This window comes from Poecilia reticulata, chromosome 22, assembly GCF_904066995.2.
Source record: "Poecilia reticulata chromosome 22, P_reticulata-male-v2, whole genome shotgun sequence".
Taxonomy (NCBI): Eukaryota; Metazoa; Chordata; class Actinopteri; order Cyprinodontiformes; family Poeciliidae; genus Poecilia; species Poecilia reticulata.
In genome coordinates, this window is record NC_088851.1 from 12,993,603 (window position 1) to 13,018,672 (window position 25,070).

The 25,070-nt window shown below is 37.8% G+C and overlaps 1 protein-coding gene across 4 annotated transcripts in view; it reads left to right on the forward strand.

Annotated features, from left to right (window-relative positions):
* The window catches only part of zgc:103755 (CAP-Gly domain-containing linker protein 4), a 31,624-nt gene that overhangs the window by 993 nt on the left and 5,561 nt on the right, over positions 1 to 25,070 (forward strand). The window contains exons 1-14 of one of the 4 annotated variants that reach the window (XM_081603183.1): positions 623 to 1,011; positions 1,133 to 1,195; positions 1,455 to 1,601; positions 2,738 to 2,877; positions 3,466 to 3,559; positions 3,729 to 3,890; positions 4,705 to 4,823; positions 10,360 to 10,608; positions 14,702 to 14,837; positions 14,950 to 15,075; positions 18,329 to 18,424; positions 19,809 to 20,003; positions 20,075 to 20,209; positions 23,215 to 23,338. In XM_081603183.1, coding sequence (XP_081459309.1) covers positions 1,156 to 1,195; positions 1,455 to 1,601; positions 2,738 to 2,877; positions 3,466 to 3,559; positions 3,729 to 3,890; positions 4,705 to 4,823; positions 10,360 to 10,608; positions 14,702 to 14,837; positions 14,950 to 15,075; positions 18,329 to 18,424; positions 19,809 to 20,003; positions 20,075 to 20,209; positions 23,215 to 23,338 — 1,763 coding nt within the window. In that variant the 5' untranslated portion in view covers positions 623 to 1,011; positions 1,133 to 1,155. Of the gene's footprint in view, positions 1 to 622; positions 1,012 to 1,132; positions 1,196 to 1,454; positions 1,602 to 2,737; positions 2,878 to 3,465; positions 3,560 to 3,728; positions 3,891 to 4,704; positions 4,824 to 10,359; positions 10,609 to 14,701; positions 14,838 to 14,949; positions 15,076 to 18,328; positions 18,425 to 19,808; positions 20,004 to 20,074; positions 20,210 to 23,214; positions 23,339 to 25,070 lie in introns of those variants that run through there. The other 3 variants (XM_008399689.3, XM_008399690.3, XM_008399691.3) reach the window with 3 other exon arrangements.

Consider the following 25,070-nt stretch of genomic DNA (forward strand, 5'->3'; position numbering starts at 1 on the left):
TTTTCTTTTGAAATATTAGAATAAACCTGCCAAGATAACGGTATTAAAATTGTGAAGTTAAGTCCATCTTTAACTACAACTTCTAATGTCAGGGGGTGTCCAAAGTCTGGATGTTGTCTATTTAACCTAACTAAGTTGACAGTTTATTTTTCTTTCGTTGTAAAGTAAGTAAAATATAAGATGCTAGGTGAGGTATTGAATTTTTTTTGTAATTCATGTAGGTGTTAAATTGAACTTATTGTGCTTTTTTTTCTTTTTTAAAAGGACTCAAACTAACGTTTAGCTTTCTGATAACCTGTATTAACCTTAAATTTGAAAAAATTCTTCTGGTTGGTGTTGAACACTGCTGATCTGGATGCTTTACTCTGTGTTTTGGAGACAAGTAGATATAAATGCAACATACTGAAAATGCAATACAAAGAAAATGGAAATGCATAAAAGAAAAAAAAATCTAAATTGTGATCAGTGCAAGCTTTGTCCAGACTTTTGATAATGAGTAATTGCATAAGTTTTGCTGCTACTTTTGATATATTCAAATCAAATAAACATTTTAGTTTTATATTGTTGACAATATTCTGCATTTTGAAAATTTTGCCTTTTTGTGTGTGCGTGTGTGTGGGTTTTATTTTTCCTGAATGGGGTGGGAAAAACAATTGTGTAACAGACACAATTATTAAATAGTTTTTTCTTTTGAATGCCTCAGCAACCTGCTTATTTGCTATAACCGGGATTTAGAAAGGCCTTTATTGTGACTGACGGCCCTAACCACCTCCACTGCCCTGTTGGACAGTGTTTATTTGCACTTTCACCTTCCAGTCACATTCTCTACGTTGTGGATCTGTGATGTCTGGCAAATCAGACGAGTTGGCAGTGAGGTCAGTGGTGCACATGTGAGAGTGAAACTCCATTTTGAAAGATCAGAGGTGAGACCACTGTGGCTTTAAAGTGCACAGACTGTAAATAGCAACTGGACCTGGTAGTCGGAGGATCAACAAGGTGTAAATGGAAAGAGTGAGTTTGTTATCGGAGATCGTAGTGACCGAAGCCAGTTAACTTGAAGTTATTTTTGGAAGGATTTTGGTTTGAAGTTCTGCTCAGCTATTGGACCCAGTCTGTGTCTTTTGATTTTTAGCTTGTCTCCACTGAGAGGCTCTCATGGAGACCATCAAGAAAGGGGATAATGGAAAAGAAAACAGTAAGTTTTGGGCTGTGTGTGAATCTGAGCTTGTTTTTAATTTGTAGCATAGTTTCTGTTTCCAGCCTCCATCTTGCTTCTCCTGCAGCCCCCTTGTTTGAACATTAGGCCAGTAGTTTTAAGCAGAAAGCTTACTTTGTTTAAAAAAAAATCTTGAAGTGGACCAAGTGAAAACTTCAGTGTGCTAAAGCTTCTTTTTTTTTATTGAGAGAAAAGACCTACTTGTGTTCTCAGAATAGACTTTCTAATATTGTTCCAGCCGTGGGCCCTGAAGGGGAGATGACGAAGGAGGATGTTTCAGAGCCTGCTGAAGGAGATGCTGTCCTGGGCTGCTTCACAAGAAATGCAACCCACCAGCGGGCGGTTATCCACCAGGTGGCTTCTGCACCAATGCCCAGTGACTGTGGTGAGAATCTGCTCATGCTCAGTACAAGATAACTGGATTTGGGTCATTCTGAAAAAAAAAAGAATGATAAAGTAATGACTTGACAGGTGGAATGGAGAGATGCTTAGTTAAGTCACATCTTAGGATTGGTTTAATAATGAAAACGTATGGCACTGGGTTAAATTTTAAGAACAAAACAAAAATTGAAATGAGAGGATTTGTGATGCAGGAAAGACGATAGAAAACACAATAAAATAAAACACAATAAAACTTTATCCACAAATAATGTGACATTTGTCTTGTACATTTCAAATGTAAAATAAATGTTGGGGGAAAAAATATGAAAACCCCTGGCTGAAGCATTCACCCTTATCCTTCAGTCTTATTTGTTTACATTATCTTGGACAAGTTCCTATATTGTTGATTGTCTTTTGTCCACAGTTCTATAAAATTGACTCCACTGATGTTTCAAATTTCCTTCTGAAATCCATGGACATGTATGTCCAGTAAAGCATCTGCTTATTTCAATATGGTAGAAAGGACATGAAAGCCAAGCATCAAGTCATTGTTGCTTGCATAAAACATGCCCTATTAGAGCATGTTTTATACTCTAAAAATGGGAAAACATGAAAATCTGTTGGGATGTTAATGCTTTTGAAAGGAAATGAACAGACAGTTTATATTCTCAACACACAATTCAGACTTCTTCCAGTTATTACTCAGCCAGTTATTCGATAATGCTTCTGGGAGATAACAGAGGAATCCTTATGTGGTGACACAAGGAAACCCTCAAGAACATTTATACCTTTATGATTGTTTAGTCACTGAACAGGTAACATATAGCGTTTGTGACTGGAGTGCTGAGAATAAACATTTCCTAGAAATGTAACTCAACTGTCAGGTTTTAAATTGATTAAAGGAAAGGTTGTCAATTTGACCCCTCAACCACACTGGTTGTTAAATTCTCATTTGTCCCAGTGCATGTCAACTCCTGCATCTGGTTTAAGCAGAGTAATTGTAAAGGATCATAGTACTCTGATGCAGTTTAATAATCTAATACTAAAACTTAATGTATATCAGGACTAAATATCTTTCTGTGGAGTTTTGAATAGCAACAGATTAGTTTTGCCATTATCCTTGTCTTTCTCTTCCTCCAGAGTTTTCCTTCTTTGACCCGTCCGAGCCGCAGTGCAGAGAAATTCTTCAGGATCCCAACACTACCATACCTGAGCTGTTTGCTGTCCTCAGGCAATGGGTACCTCAGGTTCAGAAAAACATTGACGTCATTGGCATTGAGGTGACTGATTCTCAGTTATTGCTTTAGTATTGCAATGCACAATCTAATTGAAAATTTAATAGATCAAAGTAAAACTCAGATTGAGCCACATCGAGGTCTTTACGAATTTTCTAAACTGGATCTCTTAAACCAGAAAAGTGTTATTTTTCTAATAAGCCTTTCCACACAAATTTTGAAGTTTTGAAATATTTTTGAGGGATGTTTCTGTTTCCTCCTGGACTTGTCATCTCTGCAACCCAATCCTCATATAAGCTGAAAACACTGGATAGATGTATTTCCTCTCCACTCACCCAGAAACCTTTTTATCAGAAGTTATTGAAAATACCTGCATTGCAGTAAATTGTGCAGAGAAACTTTCCTCTTAAGGGTTTAAATAAGTGATTATTTCTTCTTACACACTTTCTTCCGACTCTGGAGAAATTAATGCCTTTTTGATGTCCCTGATGGTGTTTAAATTTAAAAAGGAATGCCATTATCACAGGATCATTTCATTCTTCACTTCACTGTACCTGAGTTTCACTGTTACTTGACATTCCTACAGTGACATTAGCCTCTTTGAGGCTCATTGCACATCGTGTCTCTGCACAGATTCTGAAGAGAGGTTGTGGTGTGAATGACCGAGATGGATTGACCGATATGAGCCTTCTGCACTACTGCTGTAAGGCTGGGGCTCCTGGAATTGGTTAGTTCTTTTCCACTGCTTCTAAGTCTCAATGCACATCCACTGTGACTTTTCTTTCTGTTGTTTTACTGCTGAACAAAAGCTATCTAGTTTAAGAAATGTTCTTGCATTTCAACAAATTCTTAAAAAAAAAACAAAAGAAGGTAAACAAAGCTTTGTTTCTCCTCAGGTGATGCAGAAACGGCAGCTAGTTTTGCCCGTCAGCTCCTTGCCTTGGGTGCTGATCCCAACCTTCGTTCACGCTGGACCAACATGAGGGCGCTGCATTACGCTGCCTACTTTGACGTTCCCCAGCTGGTCGGTGTGGTGCTGCAGGCCTCTCAGCCTGGAGGTGAGAGCAGGGAACTGCTGCCAGAGAAGAGAGGAGACGATTGTGGCAACATTCAGTCCAGGGCAGGCATTTCTATTTTCAGCACCAACTGCCACAGGGATTAAAACCTCAGCAATTTAATCTTCTTGCTGTGGTAAACATTCTGGGTTATAAGGTTATTAGTTGCATCCACAGGTGAATGGAGGCAGCAGATGGTGATGGTGTTGTATTTAATGCTTGTTGTGGATACAGAGAAATTGTGTTTTTTTTGCAGATTGATTGAACAATCAGTTATCTGAAGTTTTCTACAAGCCATGCAGGGGATAAAGAAAACTTGTACAAAAGTTGCCTTTTTAAATTTGACAGGAAGTTTCCATCACACAGAATGCCATGTATAGTGGAAGATAGTATATCACATTCCTTTGAAAACAATAATCACTTGCTAAAACATGATTATTGCATCCCAATAGCATGAGATAGCATAATGCTGTTGGTAGGCTTCTGATCAACTTCTGGTGAATTAGATGGGGCCAAATACAGGACACTCCTGGAAGAAATAAAAAGGTAGTGCAACTGAGAGATCAAAAGATATTGCTTGGACTTTATTTATAGTGTGCTCTATACAAATGCATTCACAATTATGCACTACCTTCTATTGGTCTATCACAGCAAATTTAAATACAGTTCTCTGTTTGTGGTTGTATGAGTTCAAAATCGACAAATATTTAAGGTATATGAACACTGGCAATTTTCCTATTACAGTATAATGGGAAAAGCACAGCACTGTGTAGTCTATCCTTGAAATTAAACTAATTCCTCTACCTTTTCTCTGCAGAGGTTGATGCCACCTGCAGTGACTTTGAGTTTGGCACAGCTCTGCACATTGCTGCATCCAACTTGTGCACATCTGCTGTCAAACGTCTCCTGGAGTTGGAAGCTAATCCAGCTTTCAGGGTAGGTTTTTTTTTTTTCCCTTTTCTGTATAATCACACACCAACAGACTTGACTTCTGAATTTATGAATTATTTCAGCACACCATTTTAACTGTTTGGAGTTGCATGTTGGCACTGATCCATTTTCCCTTAATTTAGAAAGAGAATTGATTCTTTTTAATTCTTCATGGCAGCTTCAGACATCAGGAAATACATCTGCAAATACTTTCGTGATTCACTGAAGCAAATTGTGCTAGCTAATCTGAGCTAGTGTTATATTTACTAACATGTGTTGACTTGCAACTTCTAAAAGACTTTAAAAGGCATTTAAAGCTAAAAGAACCACACAATTTGAATTGTGTTGCCATCTATAAGTAAGAAGAACTATTTAATTGACCTTTAACCAGCATAAGATGTTGGAGTGATTTTTAAAGTTCCCTCCATTAAAAATGGAGAAAATGTAAAAAGATTTTTCTTTTTATTTATAGCTTTCAGAAATTCTAAATTTCATTTCTTGAAAGCTACAAGTAGCTGAACTAATTGATTGATTTAAATAGATAATAGATTACAGAGCATGGTTAAGAGGTCAAACCTGTTAAAAACTTTTGCATCTGGAGAGAACAATTTATGCACTTTTGTGAATAAAAAAATGCTTTTATTCTCTTGCCACAAAAACAAGTGAAATGCATTGAATATGTAATTAAGCCATACCCAGTTGTTATCTTGTTCCATGACAGAGGGGAGAGGTGGGACAACTTTCAGCTATTTTATCAAAAGCTACAGAAAACATGTTTTCTATTATTAATGCTTCACACCCATACTCTGAGAAATAATTGCTTGGTATACAAGCTCAAATGGACTGTAAATAATGGGTCTAGACTTTATAAAAATGTCAGTACGGAACAGCGACCATTTCCTTCAGTACAGGCTGTAGCAGGGAAACCACAGGTGCATTTATTTATGTTGGCTTCCTGGGATCCTTGCTGTAATCATCTGTGTTATTTATTCCACTTTTTTTTGCTTTTGTGTGAAGAAAGGAGGTCTATTTATCTGCCCTCAGCTGCAGCTGTTTTTCTGTGAAAAGGTTCTGCAGTTCTGGAAATGTGATTTACATCAATTCCCACCTTAACAATCAGTTTCCACAGTTAGATATAATGTAAAAAAATTTTAAATTGGTTCATACAGGTCAATTAGCGTGCTTAATATAGTAAATGGATAATTAACTAATGGGTGGTAGCTATCTTAGTAATTTATTTCGGCTGAAATTTAGCTCATGAAAAGGCAAACTGGCTTAATACATATGGAAACGTTTTTAGATTTTTTGGGGGGGCTTTTTTCCAGGCTTGTACAAATACAAATATTTGTATGTCTGGGCTTTATTTTCTGTCCCATGAACTGTTAAATCCATCTTTCTAATATGCATCTGTCCACCCAGTTTTTAGCTCAGATTTTTCCAGATTTCACTGCTGTAGAAATATCTGACATTATTTCTTGGACCTCTCTCTGACCTTAGCATTTTGACATAATGCATGAGAAACCTCAACCTGTGTAGAGATGGTAAGAAATAAACACCAGTGGTTATTGAACTGAATATAAACGTCTGTCCTAAATCTATCCGTTGCCTCATTTAGCTCATATAAAGGCTCAATTGCATGCAACTCATGCTGAACATGATTAAACTGACACTGAACACTGTTTTTAAATTAAATGTCTTTAATTTTTTATCAGTACTCCTTCTACAAAAAAAGTTAAATAGAAAGTGTGAATACAAACAAATCAGTCATCTTGCTGTCATTTGATGACATTAAAATGCACCAGACTCTTTTAGGCCATAGATCTTAGATTAATTTATACTTTTCTATGAGGAGATCTCTGCTGTCAGTTCTGCCTGTATTGGTTTTTATGTTGTTTTAGTGCCAGCTTCCACTGGAGGTCACCAAAGCACTATGCACAATGATACAATCATTTTCTTGCTCTGCGGTGCGTCCATAAGTGCTCTCTCTGTTCATTTTTCAGCTTATTTTGGGGTGTGAATGCAAACCTAGGGCCATGCTTCGACTTGAATATTTAGACCAGATCTGGTCGGACTTTTGAATTTAGATATTTAAAGTTGTTAAGTTAATGGGAATGTTTGCTGCTTACTTTTGCCAAGTTGAAATATTTTTGCCTGAGATTTCATTTGTTATGCCAGTAAGATTCTTGTCCATGACTGAACCAAGTGTCTTCTGACTTTGCTGCCTCGGTTTTTTCATCATTTACCAGAACCACTTTGTTTACTTTGATCCAATTTGTTTATCATGACATGTTTTTTTCCCCTTTTTCTATGGAGATGGATGTTGCTCAATAATGTAGCTTTTGGACTTGGACTGAAATTGTATTTTCAACATATTCACTATTTCATGTTAATGTCTAACTTTTATTTTGTATTATATAATATTTATGTTTTAAAAATATTTATTTAATGTTTTTGTCAAAAGGTTGTCTTGCCTGGCCCTGCAAGGTTCTTTAGAGCAGACCTTGAATTAAAGCAGAGGAAACGTTTTGACTAAGAGAGAGTAATTGCTGTTGATGCAGATTTTATTAATTGAAAACAAAAAATCATATTATAAAACTGTATTTATTTCAGTAATTCAGTTGTAAAAGTGTAACTCATGTATTCATTCCTTTTCAAACAGTCCTGATGATTCATTTGGGAATAAATGGTATATAGTCTCATTATGAGACTATCCACAAGACTCATTATGAGAGTCTTGTGGATAATATATTTATTGAATAATATCAAGATAAATTGCTTCAATCAGAATTATGGTCAGTCTTTGTCCTTCATGTTGAGTCTGTTTGTCACCCACATTGTATTGTAGCTCTGCTTCCTGCCTGGGTTTATCTTTTTATTTTGGTGACGCCCAAAATCATCACTGCCTCCATTTAAAGACTCCTTGGTTACAACCTTGCTGAGGCACCGTTTGATGTAAACATTAATATTCAAGCATAAATAACTTTAAATATTTTGAATGATGCACCAAATTAAAACTCGGGGTTAAAGGCAGCAGGACTGACGCACATTAATAAATGTGATTGTTAATTCAAACTTTGTTCTGCCACAGAAAAATCTAACCATGAACCTGCTTGAACTTTGGAAATATAACTGTATATTGGCAAGGTTAGAGGAGAAGCGCATCGGTTAACGTATCCAACAATTTGAACTTTTTGTTTTTTGGACAATATCAGATTACATCGGTAATGTCTGACGTGTTTTCTCAAACACTATCGTCCCAAATTTTGAAATGCTTGCCTGCCAGACTATCATATATGTTCAAAATAATTTCTGATGTTTGTCATGAATAGAATTGCTTTTTTAAAATTCAGTTTGCCTATAAATTATAGTGGATAGAAATGTGAAACCCTTTTCAGCAAATGGCCTCTTTCTGGCTGTAAATAACTCCAGCATGCCTGTTGACAACCCCGGAACATTATAATTTAACTGTTGTAGACACAGTGGGGCTGCTGTGTGGGAGAGAGCCATTTGCAGCTTGTCGATGTCAGTGTGGGAAAGAGTTTAAAGAATATCTTGCTGTGAGGCATTGCTTGGGATTAAATTTGATTATGAACTGTGATTAACACAACTGGATATGTGGAGATGACTTGGTTAGACCTTTTCCCAATAAAGAAAATATTGTATGAGTGAAAGTATAATAGCATTTCATTTCTTTTGCCTCAATGTCTCACCTACCCACACACAAGGCAGATTGTGAGGGGCGGACATTAGCTTAGTGTTTGAACATTAACAAGTGCAACCTATTTCTTGGTGTAGTATAGACCACATAAAATAACCAAATAAAGTGTTCCTGCTGAGGTTTCTCCTCTGTCAGACCTCTACAACAGCCTCCCTGTGCAGCATTTCTTCTGAAATATAGCTTGCTGACTCAAAGATGTCTATCTTCACTGTCGCAGAGTCACCTGGGTAAACCTTCATGTTACTTTCCGCTGATCAGCTTCTTTGAAATGTACTGATGGGGATTTCGTTCTGGGAGTTGAAATATAATTAAAGAATGTGAGAGAAATAAGTGATCTCTTTTGAAAGGGGCACGCAAGTTCTGATTTTTCTATGTGATGTAGAAGTGATGGAGTCTAATGTGCAATAGAAGTTGACAGGTGTTCTCATTAAAGTACAGAAGTCTTCATCGTAAACTAGATACAAGTCCTGTATTTTTCTCCTTGAGCTTGAAGAGTTACCTTTAAGCTTGGTCTACAGTAGCGCTGCAGTTGAGTAAAAGTAAAACTCTTATATTTGGGCACTGGGTGGCTTTTGATCTATGTTGGTACAGGACATGCATCACTGTGAATGATGACGCTGTCTTGCCAGCTTCATCCAGCATTGTCATAAGGTCTTTGGCTTTTGTTCTGAGGCTGTTTTGTACATTTCAGACCAAAACACTTTCATTTCTGGGACAAAAAAACCCATCTCCTTCCTCAGGGGTTTGATGGTTAGACATTCCCATCATGTCTATGCTTGCGTATAATTGTTTGAACAGATGAAAGCGGCTCCTTCAAGCATCTGGAAATTGTTCTCAAGGATGAACCAGAAAATTCTCTTCCTGATATTTTGGCAGATTTCTTTTTACTTCCCCTTTATGCCAAAAAGAAAGCGGTGTGTTCAAGGTGTGGCTTTAGAATACATTCACAGGTGTACCTCTAATGAGCTCAAATGTGTCAGTTAACCTATCAGAAGTGTCCAAAGCCAAAGAGCAAATTATGACATCATAATTTGCTCTTCGTGGGTCATTCCCTCCTTCGGACTTTCTTACCTTTGCGGTTTGGTTAGTTATCTTAAAATGTCGTGTGCATTGAGACTATACTGAGGTTTGCCTGTCTTGGGAGTTTTTTTTTCATTTTTTACCTGATTTGAAAGCCTTTTGATAGTTTGAAAATTAAAGTAATTGCATAATTTATTTCTCATAGTCCCCTGCAGGACAATTGTTTCTTTTGAAACAATATACACCTCCATCCATCCATCCATCCATTTTCTTTCACCCTTGTCCCTCAGTGGGGTCGGGAACAATATACACCTACTCAAGGTAATTTGTTTTGGGTTTAATCTGCTGTCATAATATTTCATATTATTCAACTGGCACATATTAGGATCAGAACCACAGTTAATAAATTGCAGTTTAAAATAATTATAAATTAAAATACAAAATAAATGAATAAATTGAGCATTTTAGTGATTCGCACAATTGAGCTGAGCTACCTGGAGAAATGAACTTATTTGCTACGATCCAAGTGCATTGACACAATTGTTCTTATTTTGATATTGCAAGTAGTGGCCATTTTCATTTTGGAGAAAATAGAAATGGTAATCTGTTTTCTGTGTTGCTTTTTTTTTATTGGATCAAAATAGACTCAAACATAAAAATGAAAGAATGCATAAATCTTCTATACCTGCTTAATATTTGGAGAGTGGTGGTTGTTTGATTTTACCAATTGCATTTTACAGTTTGTTTTTCTGTTTTAAATAAAATGAAATCCAGTTCTTAAATAAGTCGTCCCTCTTCTTCTAGAATGACAAAGGGCAGTCTCCAGCAGATGTTGTACCGGATCCACTGGATATGCCCCTGGAGATGGCAGATGCTGCCGCCGTGGCCAAAGAGCTCCGGACTCTGCTGAGGCAGGCTTTACCGAGACCCAGCTCCCCTTTGTCCCTCACACTGCAAGGCCAGGTCATCCCTGCTGTCTCTGAAAAGGCCAGGCTGCAGCTCGCATCCATGGGAATCCAACTCGGGGATCGTGTTGTGATTGCTGGACAGAAGGTTTGTTTTCATGTTGCTGACGAAGGAAAAGAGACGATCTATTTTTTTCTGATGGAGAAGTCTTGCTTAGAGTTCATTCAAGCTGGATCAAATAAACGCCTGTTATTTGTTTTTCATTTCTCACTACTGTACTAGATTAAGTTTCTAATTAGGATTCAGTGATGTGAAAAAAACAAGAAACATTTTAAAAATAAGTCGTTTCCCAGCAGCAAGTCACAATCTGATATTTGTAGCCTAATACAGGAGTATCTTATTTAATTTAGCATTTAACAAGCCTAGACGTGATGCCAGTGAGGATGGAACCGAATCTCAGATTGATGTGACTATTTAGTATTTTTTATAGATCTTCTTAAACGCATTTCACAGGCTACACACATCTGTTACAGACTGCACCAGTGAGTGAAAGGCCTGTACTGATTATGCATCTTCTTTGCCTGTGAGTCATCTTCTTTTACACCTTTCTTTGATCTGCACCACAAACGGTGTTGACTAGACTGTGACTGTTGTTCATACTTCTCACTTGAGCTCATTACACATGTTTATTGCCTCAAAGTGGCACACTTGTTATCAGCACAAACCAGCACTCCAATGAGCATTAATGCAAAGTCTCTTGACAAGTCACAGTATAATTACAGGTTACGTTTCAGGAATATCCTCACTAGCAGGCAATTTATGCTCTTGGCTGTCAGATTGTTGCAGTGTCACAACAGTAAACTCAGTTTTTTTTTATTTTGTATTTATTTGAGGTCTTGCATGTATCAGAAAATGCGTCTTTGTCATTAAATGTTTTTATACCTAAAGAAAATCTTCAGTCTTGTTGATCAGCTATGATCGGCTGGAACCATGTGTAATCCTTTTGACATGAAGCGCTCTAAGAAAGCAGAGACTCACCTCTCTGGGAAGAAAATATGTTTCCAAATAGGCCTGCGGCACAGCTGTGTCTAAATAGTTGCCATATTGTGTTTGTGCGTAGGTATTAATTTGAGGTTCCAATCACAAGTACCACCTCATTCATTTTGGATGGGTTAAAATTTATGATTGTTTCTGTTTGGTTGAATCAAATACCTGACTCTTGCTTTGGTATATTTCCATAACTCTATCAGAATCATCTTTATATTGATGTTTTTTGATAAATTTAGCATCTACAGTTTGAAGCTTTTACTGATTTTTTCTAACCCCCTCTTTTTCTGTCGTACAGTTATGCAAGTGATTTTGTGTGTGTGTGTGTGTGTGTGTGTATACAAAAAAGAAATCATTCACCTAAAGTAAATAGTTTTACTAATAACTTCAGGTGTCTAGCATCTATTATCTCCCCACCAGTCACAGTGACTGAATGCAGCAGAAAATTTGTCTGCCAACATAAGAATTAAATGGTGGACAGCAATTTGACCAAATCTCAGAACAGGGAGTCTAAGGAACTTGATCGAGACCCAACATCCTATTCTAGATTTGCACGAGTTGGAAGTATTTTGGCAGCCATTTCTAAAACTCTTCCAATTCAAAACCAGATCATTGTTCTTTCATATAATTTTAATTTTTTAAACAGGAGGACTTCTGAATTCTTCAAGGTCCCCTCAAACGAACAACTAGATGGTTGAAACTTGAACTCAATTGGGTGATCTAGCGACATAATTAACCGAAACAAACATCAACATCCGTCTAATGTTAGACTCTAGTGATTTTTCCCAACACTTAATAGTAAGAGGTAAATGAACTAATCAACTTAAATTATTTCTACCAATTCCTCCAAGAAGACTGGTCAACTATTCAGCCAACATTGTTGGTGACTACTAAGAGCAATCTGAGGGATGTTTCGCCAAATATTAGTGGAGGTGTTTGTACAGCTCTGTGAATTAGAGAAAAACTGTGTATTCAAACTTGTGATCCCAGTTCTTGTTTTTTAGAAATAACTGAAGTTGTATGTGCTCTGATCATTCCACCCTGGGAAAAAGTGGTCCAACTAAATCTTTAAAGCCTTTAATTAATACAATTCTGACTGCATCTGTAAACCCATCGACTTGTAAAAAAGGTTCTGATCCAACTTATGAAACTTAGCTGAGTCTCGAGGCTTCTTTCATTTTTTACATGTCTGCTTGGCAATTGGACCTTTATTTTACAAGTGTATGAAATATTGTTTGGAGCATCTAGAAAGTCCAATTTTTGTTTCCACATTCAGAGCACACAGTTGCACAAATCCATTAATGCTGAAAGGAATGAACTTTGTATTTAGTTAAAGCACTCTGTTGCTATAAACTTGCCGGGTGTCTATTACCTTCAGGACACAGAAGAGCAAATTTGATGCAGTGATTTTAGGGAGTCGTTTTTTTTTCTGTGCAACTTTGAAGCACTAAAACACCGCCAGATCCCAGAAACTGAATTTATAACATAAGGGACTGCTTCTTCTGCACTGTGCTCAGGAGTTTATTAAATTTAAATGAGACCTTAAAAATTTTCAGTTGTATTGAAGCATGAGAGAGCATGGTCTAAGGATCCAAGTTGGTCAGATTTCAATGATTCAAAGGAAAAGTTACTTTTTGCAAGAACTTGCAAAGATCATATTAGGTGAGGCTGTTGGATTAAGAGTGTTGGAGGTTGTTAGATTTGTCAGCTGTGATGTCTAACTGGAATATTTTCAAATTTACTATTTAAATCAACAAAGCATTGCAAATAAGGTGCAAATATATTTTCACTAAATCAAATTATTCAATCTTGTTAAATAAACTGCATGAGAAAACCAGGTTTGTGCAGTTTGTCAACCTTCGATCACAGATACAAATTAATTTGTTTGCTTCTGTGTGTGATTCTGAAATTAAAAATAAAAATATTGGCAAAATATTGACAATCTTCATGACAGAGGCTGATTGGACAGTAACTAAAACAAATTGCATTTTCAGTCCCACACAGTCCTAGGTTGCAGAAACCCATATAAAAACAATGAGCTAAATTCCTCAATGGTGGAATTAAGTTTTTTGTTTGTTTTTGTTTTGTTTTTTTTACCCAATTGATGCACCGATATGAAATATTTTTGTATTATATATTTTTCACTACCCATCTAACACCTTGAAAAAAACTATCACACAGCCAACTTCCCCTTAATTTCTTTCTTTCAGTTAAACCCTGCAACTGCATCACTGTCACATGACCAAACAAATACCACATAACCAACCTCCTCAGCTCCAGAAACAAACTTCACCAAGATGGGAATAAATATTGGTTGTTGATATTGGCCTGGTTTAATTTATTGGAACAATACAGATATGTTAAAAAATATTAGCCAATACTGATGTTGGAGCCCGTATATTTTGCGTCCCTAATAACTACATATTCTGTGCTGGTGGTTTGTGAACACAGACTGACAGAAATCCAACATCCAATTTCCTTAACCACTGGTGTTGTCATGTAATTAAAAGTCTAAACATATCCTTACAACACACCTTCAGCTCTGGCTGCTCAGAGTCGCACTGTATTTGATTTCTAAAAGGTTGGCAATATTTTTAAATCTAGTTTGTTCCATGTTTAAAATGAAAATAAACATATTTTCATTTTAAACAACTGTTTAAAACATTCTGCTTCCTCTGAATTCATTATAACCAAATCACTGATACTGAAAATATAGTCGAGTCTTCCACTGAACTCTGTTACAATTTCTGCACTAAAGAGTGTTGTTGTTGTTTGGTGTGATCTGGGATAGCTTAGGCAAACTGCTTTCACTGAATATCAGCTGAAACCAGCCGTTTCCAATTAACAGGTTCCGGTATATAGCTGATTAAAATAAAAATATTGAAATATTTCAATTTAATGTTTTGATTTGAGGCTTCATAACAAAATGTTGAAGATGGCAAACACCACAGCATAGTTTGAGTATCTGGCTACTATGCATAGCAGATTGACTGTATTTCACCCCTTAGGTGGCAGTGTTTCTCTTTGTTTATGTGCAACTTAGCTGTAGGTTTATTCTCCACATTACATCTTTCATAATCTCATCAAGGGGCTCATGTATTTATATTGAATTTTAATTGATAACTTGACGTTTTGACCCTCTGCAATTCAATACTGTGATGTTTTGTGTTTCATATTTATTTTGTGTTGGCAGGTTGGGACGTTACGGTTCTGCGGCAGCACAGAGTTCTCTGGAGGCCTGTGGGCCGGAGTGGAGCTAGATAAACCAGAGGGGAAGAATGATGGCTGCGTAGCAGGGGTTCAGTATTTCACCTGTCGTCTCAAACACGGTGGGCCTCGCCATGCTTCAGTGCTTAATGATCAAACACATTGACTCATCCACTCTTTAATCTGAGTCATGACTCTTTGTTTTGTTATGTGCTTTTTTTTTTTTTTTCATAGGAATTTTTGCTCCCCTGTCCAAGATAAGTAAACCCTTGGAAAAACATAAATCGAGCTCTACAAAGCCGCCTCTGCGCCCTCCTCGTCGCATCGACGTGTCCCGCGTTACTTCCAAGATTAACACAGGTAAAAAAAAAAAAGAGCTGCTCATGAAGTGCATTTGTTATTCAGACTCGCTTGAATCAGAAACGCTTATGAACAGGGTTTTGTTGTGGCAGCTTTGTCTGGTTGAACAATGATTTCCCTGGTTCTGCTCATAGGATTAAGCTGTGCTCTGGCTCTGTCAGGTTCACTGAACATTGCAACAAGGTGAAGCATGAAAGCTTTTAGGAAAATATGCTTCCCTGAGGAGGTCTGCCACTATGTACAGTAATAAAAAGGCATGTCATAACCTCAACCACAGAAATGGAGAACTTGAGAAGCCAACAGGCCCAAAGGAATGAAGAATTCCTGAATGTGGATGAAAAAATCTTGTCAAAAGGGGGCAGATGATTTTTCATGTCAGAGAATTTCTTGTACCATTCCCTGGAGACGGCCATAGATACATTGTTGGAGAAAAACGGCCACAGCTTTAGGGTAGCAAGAATGCGCCCCTAAATGGCTTTCTTACATTGTAATGCTTATCAAGAAAATTCAGATTATAAGCTCATTTTCATTTAACAAATAATGTTAAAAGATGCCGCTTGTAGCATGATATAGCTGTGTAAAATTAGATGGTTGTAAACCAGAAGGGATTTAATAATGCATGACTAATATTAATACATCAATTAAATTATCAATGATCCTATTACATCAACCTGTTTAAACATCTCCATGTTTAAACACGGATATTATGTGAAAGACCTTTTTGAGCTTCTCATCATGTTATGTTGTTATTCGCTCATCAAAAATATACATGCTTTGATTTTTTTTTTTTTCATGCTTGTTTGAGAAATTGTTGAATCTTCACTGGTAGCCATTCAGGGATGCCTAAACACTTGCTCTCACAAAGTGCCTCCTATTTCTACGAATTGCTGCTATAGAGATACATTGCATTGTGTGTCCTGCCAGTTTTCATTCTAGCATTTTGAGGTTTTTAGGCCTCCTGCAGGGCAACTAAAGCAGGAGGAAAGCCATCAACTAAAAACGGTTTAGTCACATATAGATATAATTTTCATGCTTCTTTTTTTCTCCATTGAACAAGATCCTATTTTATTTTGCCTATCCTGAATGAACTATGTTACTGCATCCAAGATTTATTGCATCGTAGCTTTTTATATTAATCTTTCTTGAAAGTGGGTTCTGAACCACTGCCAAAGGACAATGCATACATTAGACTCTGCTCTCTCAGTCCTTGAACGCTCGTTTCCACCAACTTCTGACAAATGACTTCCTTTGTTAATTTCCCTCAGAAACCTTGTCTTATGTTTTCGTTATTCCTGCCACTTCTCAGGTTTACAGCTGTATTGTGGTGTTGTAATTGTCAGGGTTTTGAAGGCCGATTGATCGGGATGTGACTGGAATACCGGACCTCAGAGAGGCCTGTGCTGTTCGGTGATTGATAGTCCAATTAAGCTGAGTTTAATAACTAGGGCATAGACAGGCTGAATGGCCTGGCAGCCATTAATCACAAGGTGTGTGAGTGAGTGTTTACGAACAGCGTACAATGCATCTGAGGGCAAACGTGTCTGCACTGTTGTTCAACCTGAACTAGGCTAATTTATGACTGCTCACTTCTCAGGCCTTTTGTCAGCCCAACTTTCAGAGACACTGGCATTTTACCGTCCCGTTGGTTCACTGCTGGAGAATGCTCGCTCGTGTTTATCGATCGGATTGGTTCACTCATTGTGCAACTGTCTGTTCTCTCTAACCACGTCAGTCAGGCATATGCAGGAGAATGCCAGCCTGGTCCCGATGAGGGCCAGCCTTAGAGTGCAAAGGGTGCATAGGTGGCATCACAAAGGAGCTCTGCTTAGATTTGCAAAGCCTCACTCTGCCACCTGAAGTGAATGTCAGGGCGTGGAGGGGGATGGATGGCACCTACAGGGCTCTGCAAGCTAAAGGTCAACTGACAACAAATGTTTGCTATTCTAAGTTTGAATGCAGTCAAGTGTATTTCCAGCTGTCTTCAATGGACTAAAAAAAACATAAAAACAAACGCAGTACCAGTCCGATTTTAGTATTTTCCTGTAAATAAAACTTGAGAATGTGTCGCCTGAATCCTCATTAGGGATGTTCTTCTCCCTACAATTGCTTCAGATATTTGCTCGATGATGTCCAATTAAAAATGTTTTGTGATTTAAATGGTAATTAATTTACTACTACAAGTGGGATAACACTGTACTGTACAGTTTTATGGTTTATAAGTTATTTTGTGCCTCAAGTGGGAATACTGTTAGTAGTTTGCCATGTGAGATTCTTTTTTTAAATGCTTTGTTTGCTGCCATTTCAGATTTGGCTTGGATTTAATTGCTTGTCTTGGCATATTTAAGTTACTTTGAAAAAATGTGTTTACTTGTTTTGTTATTTACATAATTCCTCCATTTAGGATGTTCTTTTTTTTAACTTTCCCTCTGAAGTGCTACACTTTTTACAGTTCACAGTTCAAGTTAGAACTTTCTATCTCTGTCATGTGTACTTGGGCGGGACACTTGACCCGCCTTGCCTGCTGGTCAGAGGGCCCGGTGTTGCTGGTGCAAGGTGACCTCACCCCAGGGCAGCTGTGGCTACAATGTAGCTCACCACCATGAATGGGTGAATGACCTCTAGACTAGATAAAGCATTCCTTCAACATATCATTACTCAAGTTAAAGTAAAAAGTACTTTGCAGTAGTAAACTACTCCCAGTAGTAAATATGTACCAAAAGATTACTCTAATAAATTTAATTGGTCACTACCCACCTGTAATTGTGACCATGGGGTTTTCTATATGGATGTGCCAATAGAAATATTTTCTTTTGTGATTTTTGGATTCTCAGATGGGACTCTTACTGTTTCTGTGAACTGACCTTGGAGATACTAACCACACTTCTACTGTTCACAAATGTCTATAATTTCCTCTGTAGCAACATAGCTAGTTTATTATCTTATTGCCGTTTTATTAAGGCATCTGTAAGTTAGTCAAATGTATTTCTCTTAAATGCAGTGGACAAATCATGGGTGTACTTTATACTTACATCTTTCTTTCTCTTGTTGGTTTCATGTTTGGTTCAATAAATAATGGCTCTCTGGAATCTACTGCTTCTGTGAACTTGAGGCTAAATTTGAATAATGTTTTGACCCGGTAAGGGCGTGACCATTTCATGCTGGTACCTTATGTCCTAGAAATGTGTGTGTGTTATCCTGTCTTTTTCTCATCACTGTGTGTGTAATTAAGAACTGAATGTCTCTGTGTGGAAAGGTTTATCACCCTCTGTTAAAGAAACACCTGACGGTGAAAAGCATCCACCATGTCCCAGTCAAAGCACAGAGGACAACACCTCAGTCAGTAAGACAGGTACTGTGGTGTGTGCTGACTCCTGAGTTGGTGTAGAGATTGTGGTTTGAGAATGTTTGCATTATTAGTGTAGAGCTTTACTAAAAGTGTGGAAACTATAAACCTCAGAAGCAACTTGATCTTGTGAAATTCTAATGCATAAATCCAGCATCAAGACTTGTTTTTCTGGGGAGCTCAGTGATGATGACAAACAAAATGTATGCTGAAAACATAGTGCAAGTTGTAGTGAAACATAGATTTAAAACACAGGCTAGAGGCTTCTTTTCCATTACTGTCTGTTTTTCAGTTTGTTTGGACCTGAATCCTCCTCTTAAAGCACTTTGGCACAGACCAAATCAATTACCCTCAGAGCAGCGGCCATTTAATGAACTTGCAGCCTGGGAAGGTCTGTGGAAGGTAAAAGCCTAATGAGGTCCTGCACCCAAATGGCCTCTAAAGAGGGAATTGGAGCCTTCGGCTTCATTTTATCCCCCCATGTTGAAGGAGGGCATTAACACGTTAGCCTTTAGTTGGATTCCAGTAATCGCTCACACCAAACAAAAGGAACAAGGTCTCTTGGTTTGTGCTACTGAAAAATCCAGCCTTAATTGTCTGGATTGCTATCCTGCATGTCACAAATAAATAACAGATCATTGTTAATCGTAGGTTGAGTCAGACATGAATGGAAAGATGGTGGATTCATTGTAAGCAGGGAACAGGCACATTTGGTTATTCCCGTTTCTTTAATTGCCTGCTGTTCTAATGTTTCCTATGCAGTATGGAACAGCTTGGTAAAGAGTGCAACTTGGTGTCAGTATTTTCCAGTAAAGGATAACATTGGAAACATCTTTTAATATCCATACTTTTTTCTATAGCAGTGTCTTAAGTGTTGTCCTTCCATTCTTTCATTCTCATGTACTTGTGTATTTCTTTTTCTCGCTTCCTTATTTCTTAGTATTCTTTTTTTTTCCCTGTATTTTTTCACTTTGTTTCTGACCTTCCTTGCACCTTTTAGATTTTCTTCCTTCTGTCCTTCAAACCTTGTCTTACTTCCTTTCTTTTTTCCATTGTGCCATTTTTTTATCCTGTTGCCTTACCTTCCTTCATTCTAGCTCTTGTTTTTCTTTCTCTTCTTTCTTCTTTGCATTCTACCTCCTTTCCTCTCTGTGGATAACTCTTTGTCTTTCCCGTGTTTTTCTTTTTCTCTTGTTCTCTCTGTCAGTCTGTCTTTTCTTCTTACGGAGAAAGTCTTGAATTTTACCTGAATAATGTGTTGGAACCCTGATGTTCCTGTTTATTTTCTGCTGTGCGATTTGGTGGGATCCTAACTTAAATGTTTGGTCTTTGAGTTATGGTTGCATATTCTTTCCCTAATCTTTTTGTATGATCCTCCTGCCCCCCACAGGTATTCTTTCTCGCTCCCTTTCATCTTCATCATCTTCGTTGGACTCTCGTCATGGGTCAGGTGGCCGACCTCGTCCGTTGCCTAGGCAGCGCCTCCCTGCCAGGCAGCGAAAGGAGAACATCTCCCCTGGTCCCAGGATGACACCATCACCTGCACTACACTCCTCGTTCCGCTCCTCAGCTCCTCCAGCTGCAGGTACAAAACACTGACCCAAAGGTTTCAGGAAGATCCTGGGATCATGAACCTTGAACTGTCTTTTGTTGCAGGCTTCAGAAGTAGAAACCCCTCAGGAAGCAGCTCGTTGTATGACGGCTCTGAGGTGCAACAGGGGGAGAGGGTGCTGGTGGCGGGACAGAGAACCGGTGTTGTTCAGTTCTGTGGAAAAACCAGCTTTGCTCCTGGTTAGTAAATATGCATTTTTCTCTGATCAGCACAAAACTAATCAGACTTTTGTGTTATAGCTTTGAGAAACCGTAACCTTGTGATAAGATTTTTACTTGCATCCCTTTCCTCTTTAAGAATTGCAACGGAAGATACAAAAACTGCACATAAATTATCTTCAATCTAATCTTTCTGCTCTGAGTCGTCATTATTTACAACAGGAGCCAGAGATGTAGAGACATCATAACAGTTTTGTTTCATAAAGTAATTGATGTCAAACAGGAGTTACTATTTTATTTAATTTTTTTAGATTCCTATGAAGTGATACACACATGGTTCTAAAGTTAAACATTCCTATTTTATGTTTTATGGATTTTGCTTCATACTTACATACTTGCATACTATAACAAACTACTGCAGTGGAAATTCTCTGGTTTAACAGGAAAGATTCCCAAAAAATTCACTATAATATAAAAAGCTGCTTCAGACCAAACCCCCACCCAACATAAACACAGCAGTTTACACGACTCATTAATATTTAGACAGCAGTTCTCCTCAGGCATCAGCCATGTATAAATAAATACTAATGTGTCTCACACCACTACGGGATTTCAGTCTTATTTCCCCCTTTGATACTCTTAAATCAGCACCGTTTCGTTTTAACTGAAGTGCACCAAAAACAAACATGTTTCCTTTTTCTTTTTGTTTTTTTAACTTGTTGACTGTGAGCATGTTAATGTGCAAAACTTAACTTTGAACTTTCTTTTAGTTGGGTAACTAGTTCCCATTTTTCAACCCATAAAAAAAATCTTATCTATCAGCAAGGGGCCACAAACAATGACCTGTATAGATGACTTATAAACAAGACATAAATGGCTTGTTTATAAGCTGCTTTGCATCTCTAAAAGTAGTCGCTCATTAGTAAAGGGCTTTTATAGTTTACAGTCATATGAAAAAGTTTGGGAACCCCTATTAATCTTAATTATTTTTATTTCTAAATATTTGGGTGTTTGCAACAGCTATTTCAGTTTGATACAACCAATAACTTATGGACACAGTAATATTTCAGTATTGAAATGAGGTTTATTGGACTAAATACAAATGTGCAGTACGCATTAACACAAAATTTGACAGGTGCAAAAGTATGGGCACCTCAACAGAAAAGTGATTAATATTTAGTAGATCCTCCTTTTGTAAAAAAATAACAGCCTCTAGTCGCTTCCTGTAGCTTTTAATGAGTTCCTAGATCCTGGATGAAGGTATTTTTGACCATTCCTCTTTGCAAAACAATTCCAGTTCAGTTAAGTTTGATGGTCACCGAGCATGGACAGCCTGCTTCAAATCACCCCATAGATGTTCCAGTCTGGGGACTGGATGGCCATTCCAGAACATTGTAATTGTTCCTCTGCATGAATGCCTGAGTAGATTTGGAGCGGTGTTTTGGATCATTGTCTTGCTGAAATATCCATCCCTGGCGTAACTTTAACTTTGTAACTGATTCTTGAACATTATTCTCAAGAATCTGTTGATATTGAGTGGAATCCATGCGACCTTCAACTTTAACAAGATTCCCAGTGCCGGCATTGGCCACACGGTCCCAAAGCATGATGGAACCTCCACCAAATTTTACAGTGGCTGGCAAGTGTTTTTCTTGGAAAGCTGTGTTTTTTTTGCCGCCATGCATAACGGCTTTTTTTTATGACCAAACAACTAAATCTTTGTTTCATCAGTCCACAGGACCTTATTCCAAAATGAAGCTGGCTTGTCCAAATGTGCTTTTGCATATCTCAAAACGGCTCTGTTTGTGGCGTGCTTGCAGAAACGGCTTCTTTCGCATCACTCTCCCATACAGCTTCTCCTTGTGCAAAGTGCGCTCAATTGTTGAACGATGCACAGAGACACCATCTGCAGCAAGATGATGCTGCAGGTCTTTGGAGGTGGTCTGTGGGTTGTCATTGACTGTTCTCACCATTCTTCTTCTCTGCCTCTCTGATATTTTTCTTGACCTGCCACTTCTGGGCTCAACAAGAACTGTCCCAGTGGTCTTCGTTTTCCTTACTATGTTCCTCACAGTGGAAACTGACAGGTTAAATCTCTGAGACAAATATTTGTATCTTTCCCCTAAACAACTATGTTGAACAATCTTTGTTTTCAGATCATTTGAGAGCTGTTTTGAGGTGCCCATGATGCCACTCTTCAGAGGAGATTCAAATAGGAGAACAACTTGGATTTGGCCACCTTAAATACCTTTTCTCAGGATTGGATACACCTGGCTATGAAGTTCAAAGCTTATTGAGGTTACCAAACCAATTGTGTGCTTCAGTAAGTCAGTGAAAAGTAGTTAGGAGTATTCAAATCAATAAAATGAAAAGGGTACCCAAATTTTTGCACCTGTCAAATTTTGTTTTGATGCATATTGCATATTTTCTGTTAGTATAATAAACCTAATTTCAATACTGAAATATTACTGTCCATCAGTTATTAGATATATCAAACGGAAATAGCTGTTGCAAACACCCAAATATTTAGAAATAAAAATGATTAAGATTAATAGGGGTTCCCAAACTTTTTCATATGACTGTACCTATAAAAGGTGAATTAGTCAGAATGACGCATCCATGGAGACACACCACAATCTGTAAAAAAAAAAAAAAAGAAATATCTGAAATATTATTTTGAATGTAAACCTGGTAAAAAAGATAATAATTTCAGACTTTATCTTGTATCTGTTGTTCTATGCTTGGATCCCTTCAGCCATCAGTGCATATTCTTCATCCATCAACCAACTCAGTGGTCTGTCAATTCAACCATCCAACTAACCTTCAAGCCTTTGACAAGAAAAATGTGCAGGAACAATGTACCCTCAAGTTTAATAGTTTAGCCTTGAAGATCTTTCTTTTGTTCACATTGTTTGAGTATCGCTGGTGACTTAGCTTCAGGTGTCGGAGAACATCTGAAATACAATAACTGTTCCGTGCATCTTTTCTTGTGTAGTTTTGATGCCTTTGGATTTATTTCCCTGCAGGTATCTGGTTAGGCATTGAACTGGACAAGCCAAGTGGCAAAAACGACGGCTCAGTGGGAGGCGTGAGATACTTCAGCTGCCCTCCAAAACATGGAGTCTTCGCTCCTCCATCTCGTGTTCAAAGGTGAGAACCTCCACGTTTTATTGCAGCCTGGCTCTTGCTCTAACAAACCTCATTAAGTTTTCTTCTGTGGTCATTTGCAGAGAAAATAAAACGGACTTGACCAGAAAAAAAAATCGAATTATTTAACATTCATAGCAGATTCGACAATAAATCCCCAAGGCTGCTTTTGATTGCCCTCATATATACGTCTGATGGCACTAATGAGTTCCTTTGACAGTGTCATTTGCATGGCCACTGACATATTTGATTTTGCCCTCTATGCGGTAAACGGTTCTCCTCTGTTCTGGTGATTAACTTGAGTCAGAGTTATCAAACGTGAAGCCTAGAGCCTTCGCTCAGCAAGACTTTTCAATTTAATGTGACACCTTGTAATGAGCCAGATGCCGCAGCGTCTGCTTTTAAATGAAGATGACTAATATTTAAAGGAAGACATATTCACACAACAGGTTGTCAGCTAAACTGTACGTTAAAATGTGATGTCTGTGATGCATCTGTTTTTAGACGGCAAATCAGAGATGATTAAACTGCAGATTAGTTGCAGGGCTTTTTGGTTGTTAAACTACAACAACAAGGCAGTCTGGAAGAGTAAGCAGATTGGTTTTGTTGTAAAAGTCTGAAAAAGTATTGAAGCATCAATTTTTCTGTTCTATTTCCATCATCCATCTTTTCTCAGCCAGCTAGCCCCTTTGCTATCAATGTAAGACATGTAATGCGTCTCCAAAAGCTTTTCAAGGTGTTCATTTCTGTGGTTGCAGCTTCCCAATTTGAAGATAAATCCATTTTGCTATACTTAGAACTGGCAGTAGTCAGCCACGTACCACTGTTGGTCTTCGTGTGTGTTGACACCTGATGGAAAAAGTAGAAAGCCTTAAGATTAAAATCAGACTCTGGCGGCTGATTGACAGACACTGAAATCAGTTTTCGTTTTTCACTGTTAATTAAATGAGCCAAGATGAAAACTCCTACTTTATTATTTCATAAAGACAAATATTTTCTCTGTAACTTTTTTGCTGGTAAAATCAGATACAGGTCAGGCATGTGGGAACACTAATCAACCAGCCAGAGATTGCAATCATTCAATTTATCTTTAATTGGTTGTGATCCATAATTCACATGAAAATAATGAAAGTCTTTTTTTTATTTTATTTTTTTATTAAGTGCACCAAAACTAAGAAATCAAACCAGTTTCAGTTTATAAAAACAACAATTAAAAGCACTTTATTTATTCCAAAGGGAAAGTAAATACTGGCATCGCTCGTATCCTCAGTGTCGTTGTGGACGGTGATGCTGTGGGCTGCAAGGATCTCCAGCAGCAGTCAGTCTTTCATAAACTCTAGAGGCCTCTGATTGAAGACTGTTGCTGTCATGACATGTTAGCTCAATATCCAGGCAGCAGAGAGATTTCATGAACATGTCCTGGATTTCACCATCGGTTGTTGGCAAGCACTGCTAATCCACCTCATTTGCTGTTGCTGCTCCTCTTTAAATCCCAACCTGGCTCCACAGTTCGAAAGCTGAGCAGAGAGACGTTGGAGTCTGTGATATAAAGCTAAGACGCATCATGTTCAGTCTGATTCAAACTACTACATCTTTGAAGGAACCGAAACCACATTTTCTTTTGCATGTTCTAGTCGTTATCGGGGAAATATTGTAATCAGTCACTCAGGTGTCAAACAAAATAACAAAACCGTACCAGCCCCCAAAATTATTGTTGTCTGGGATGAGAAACATT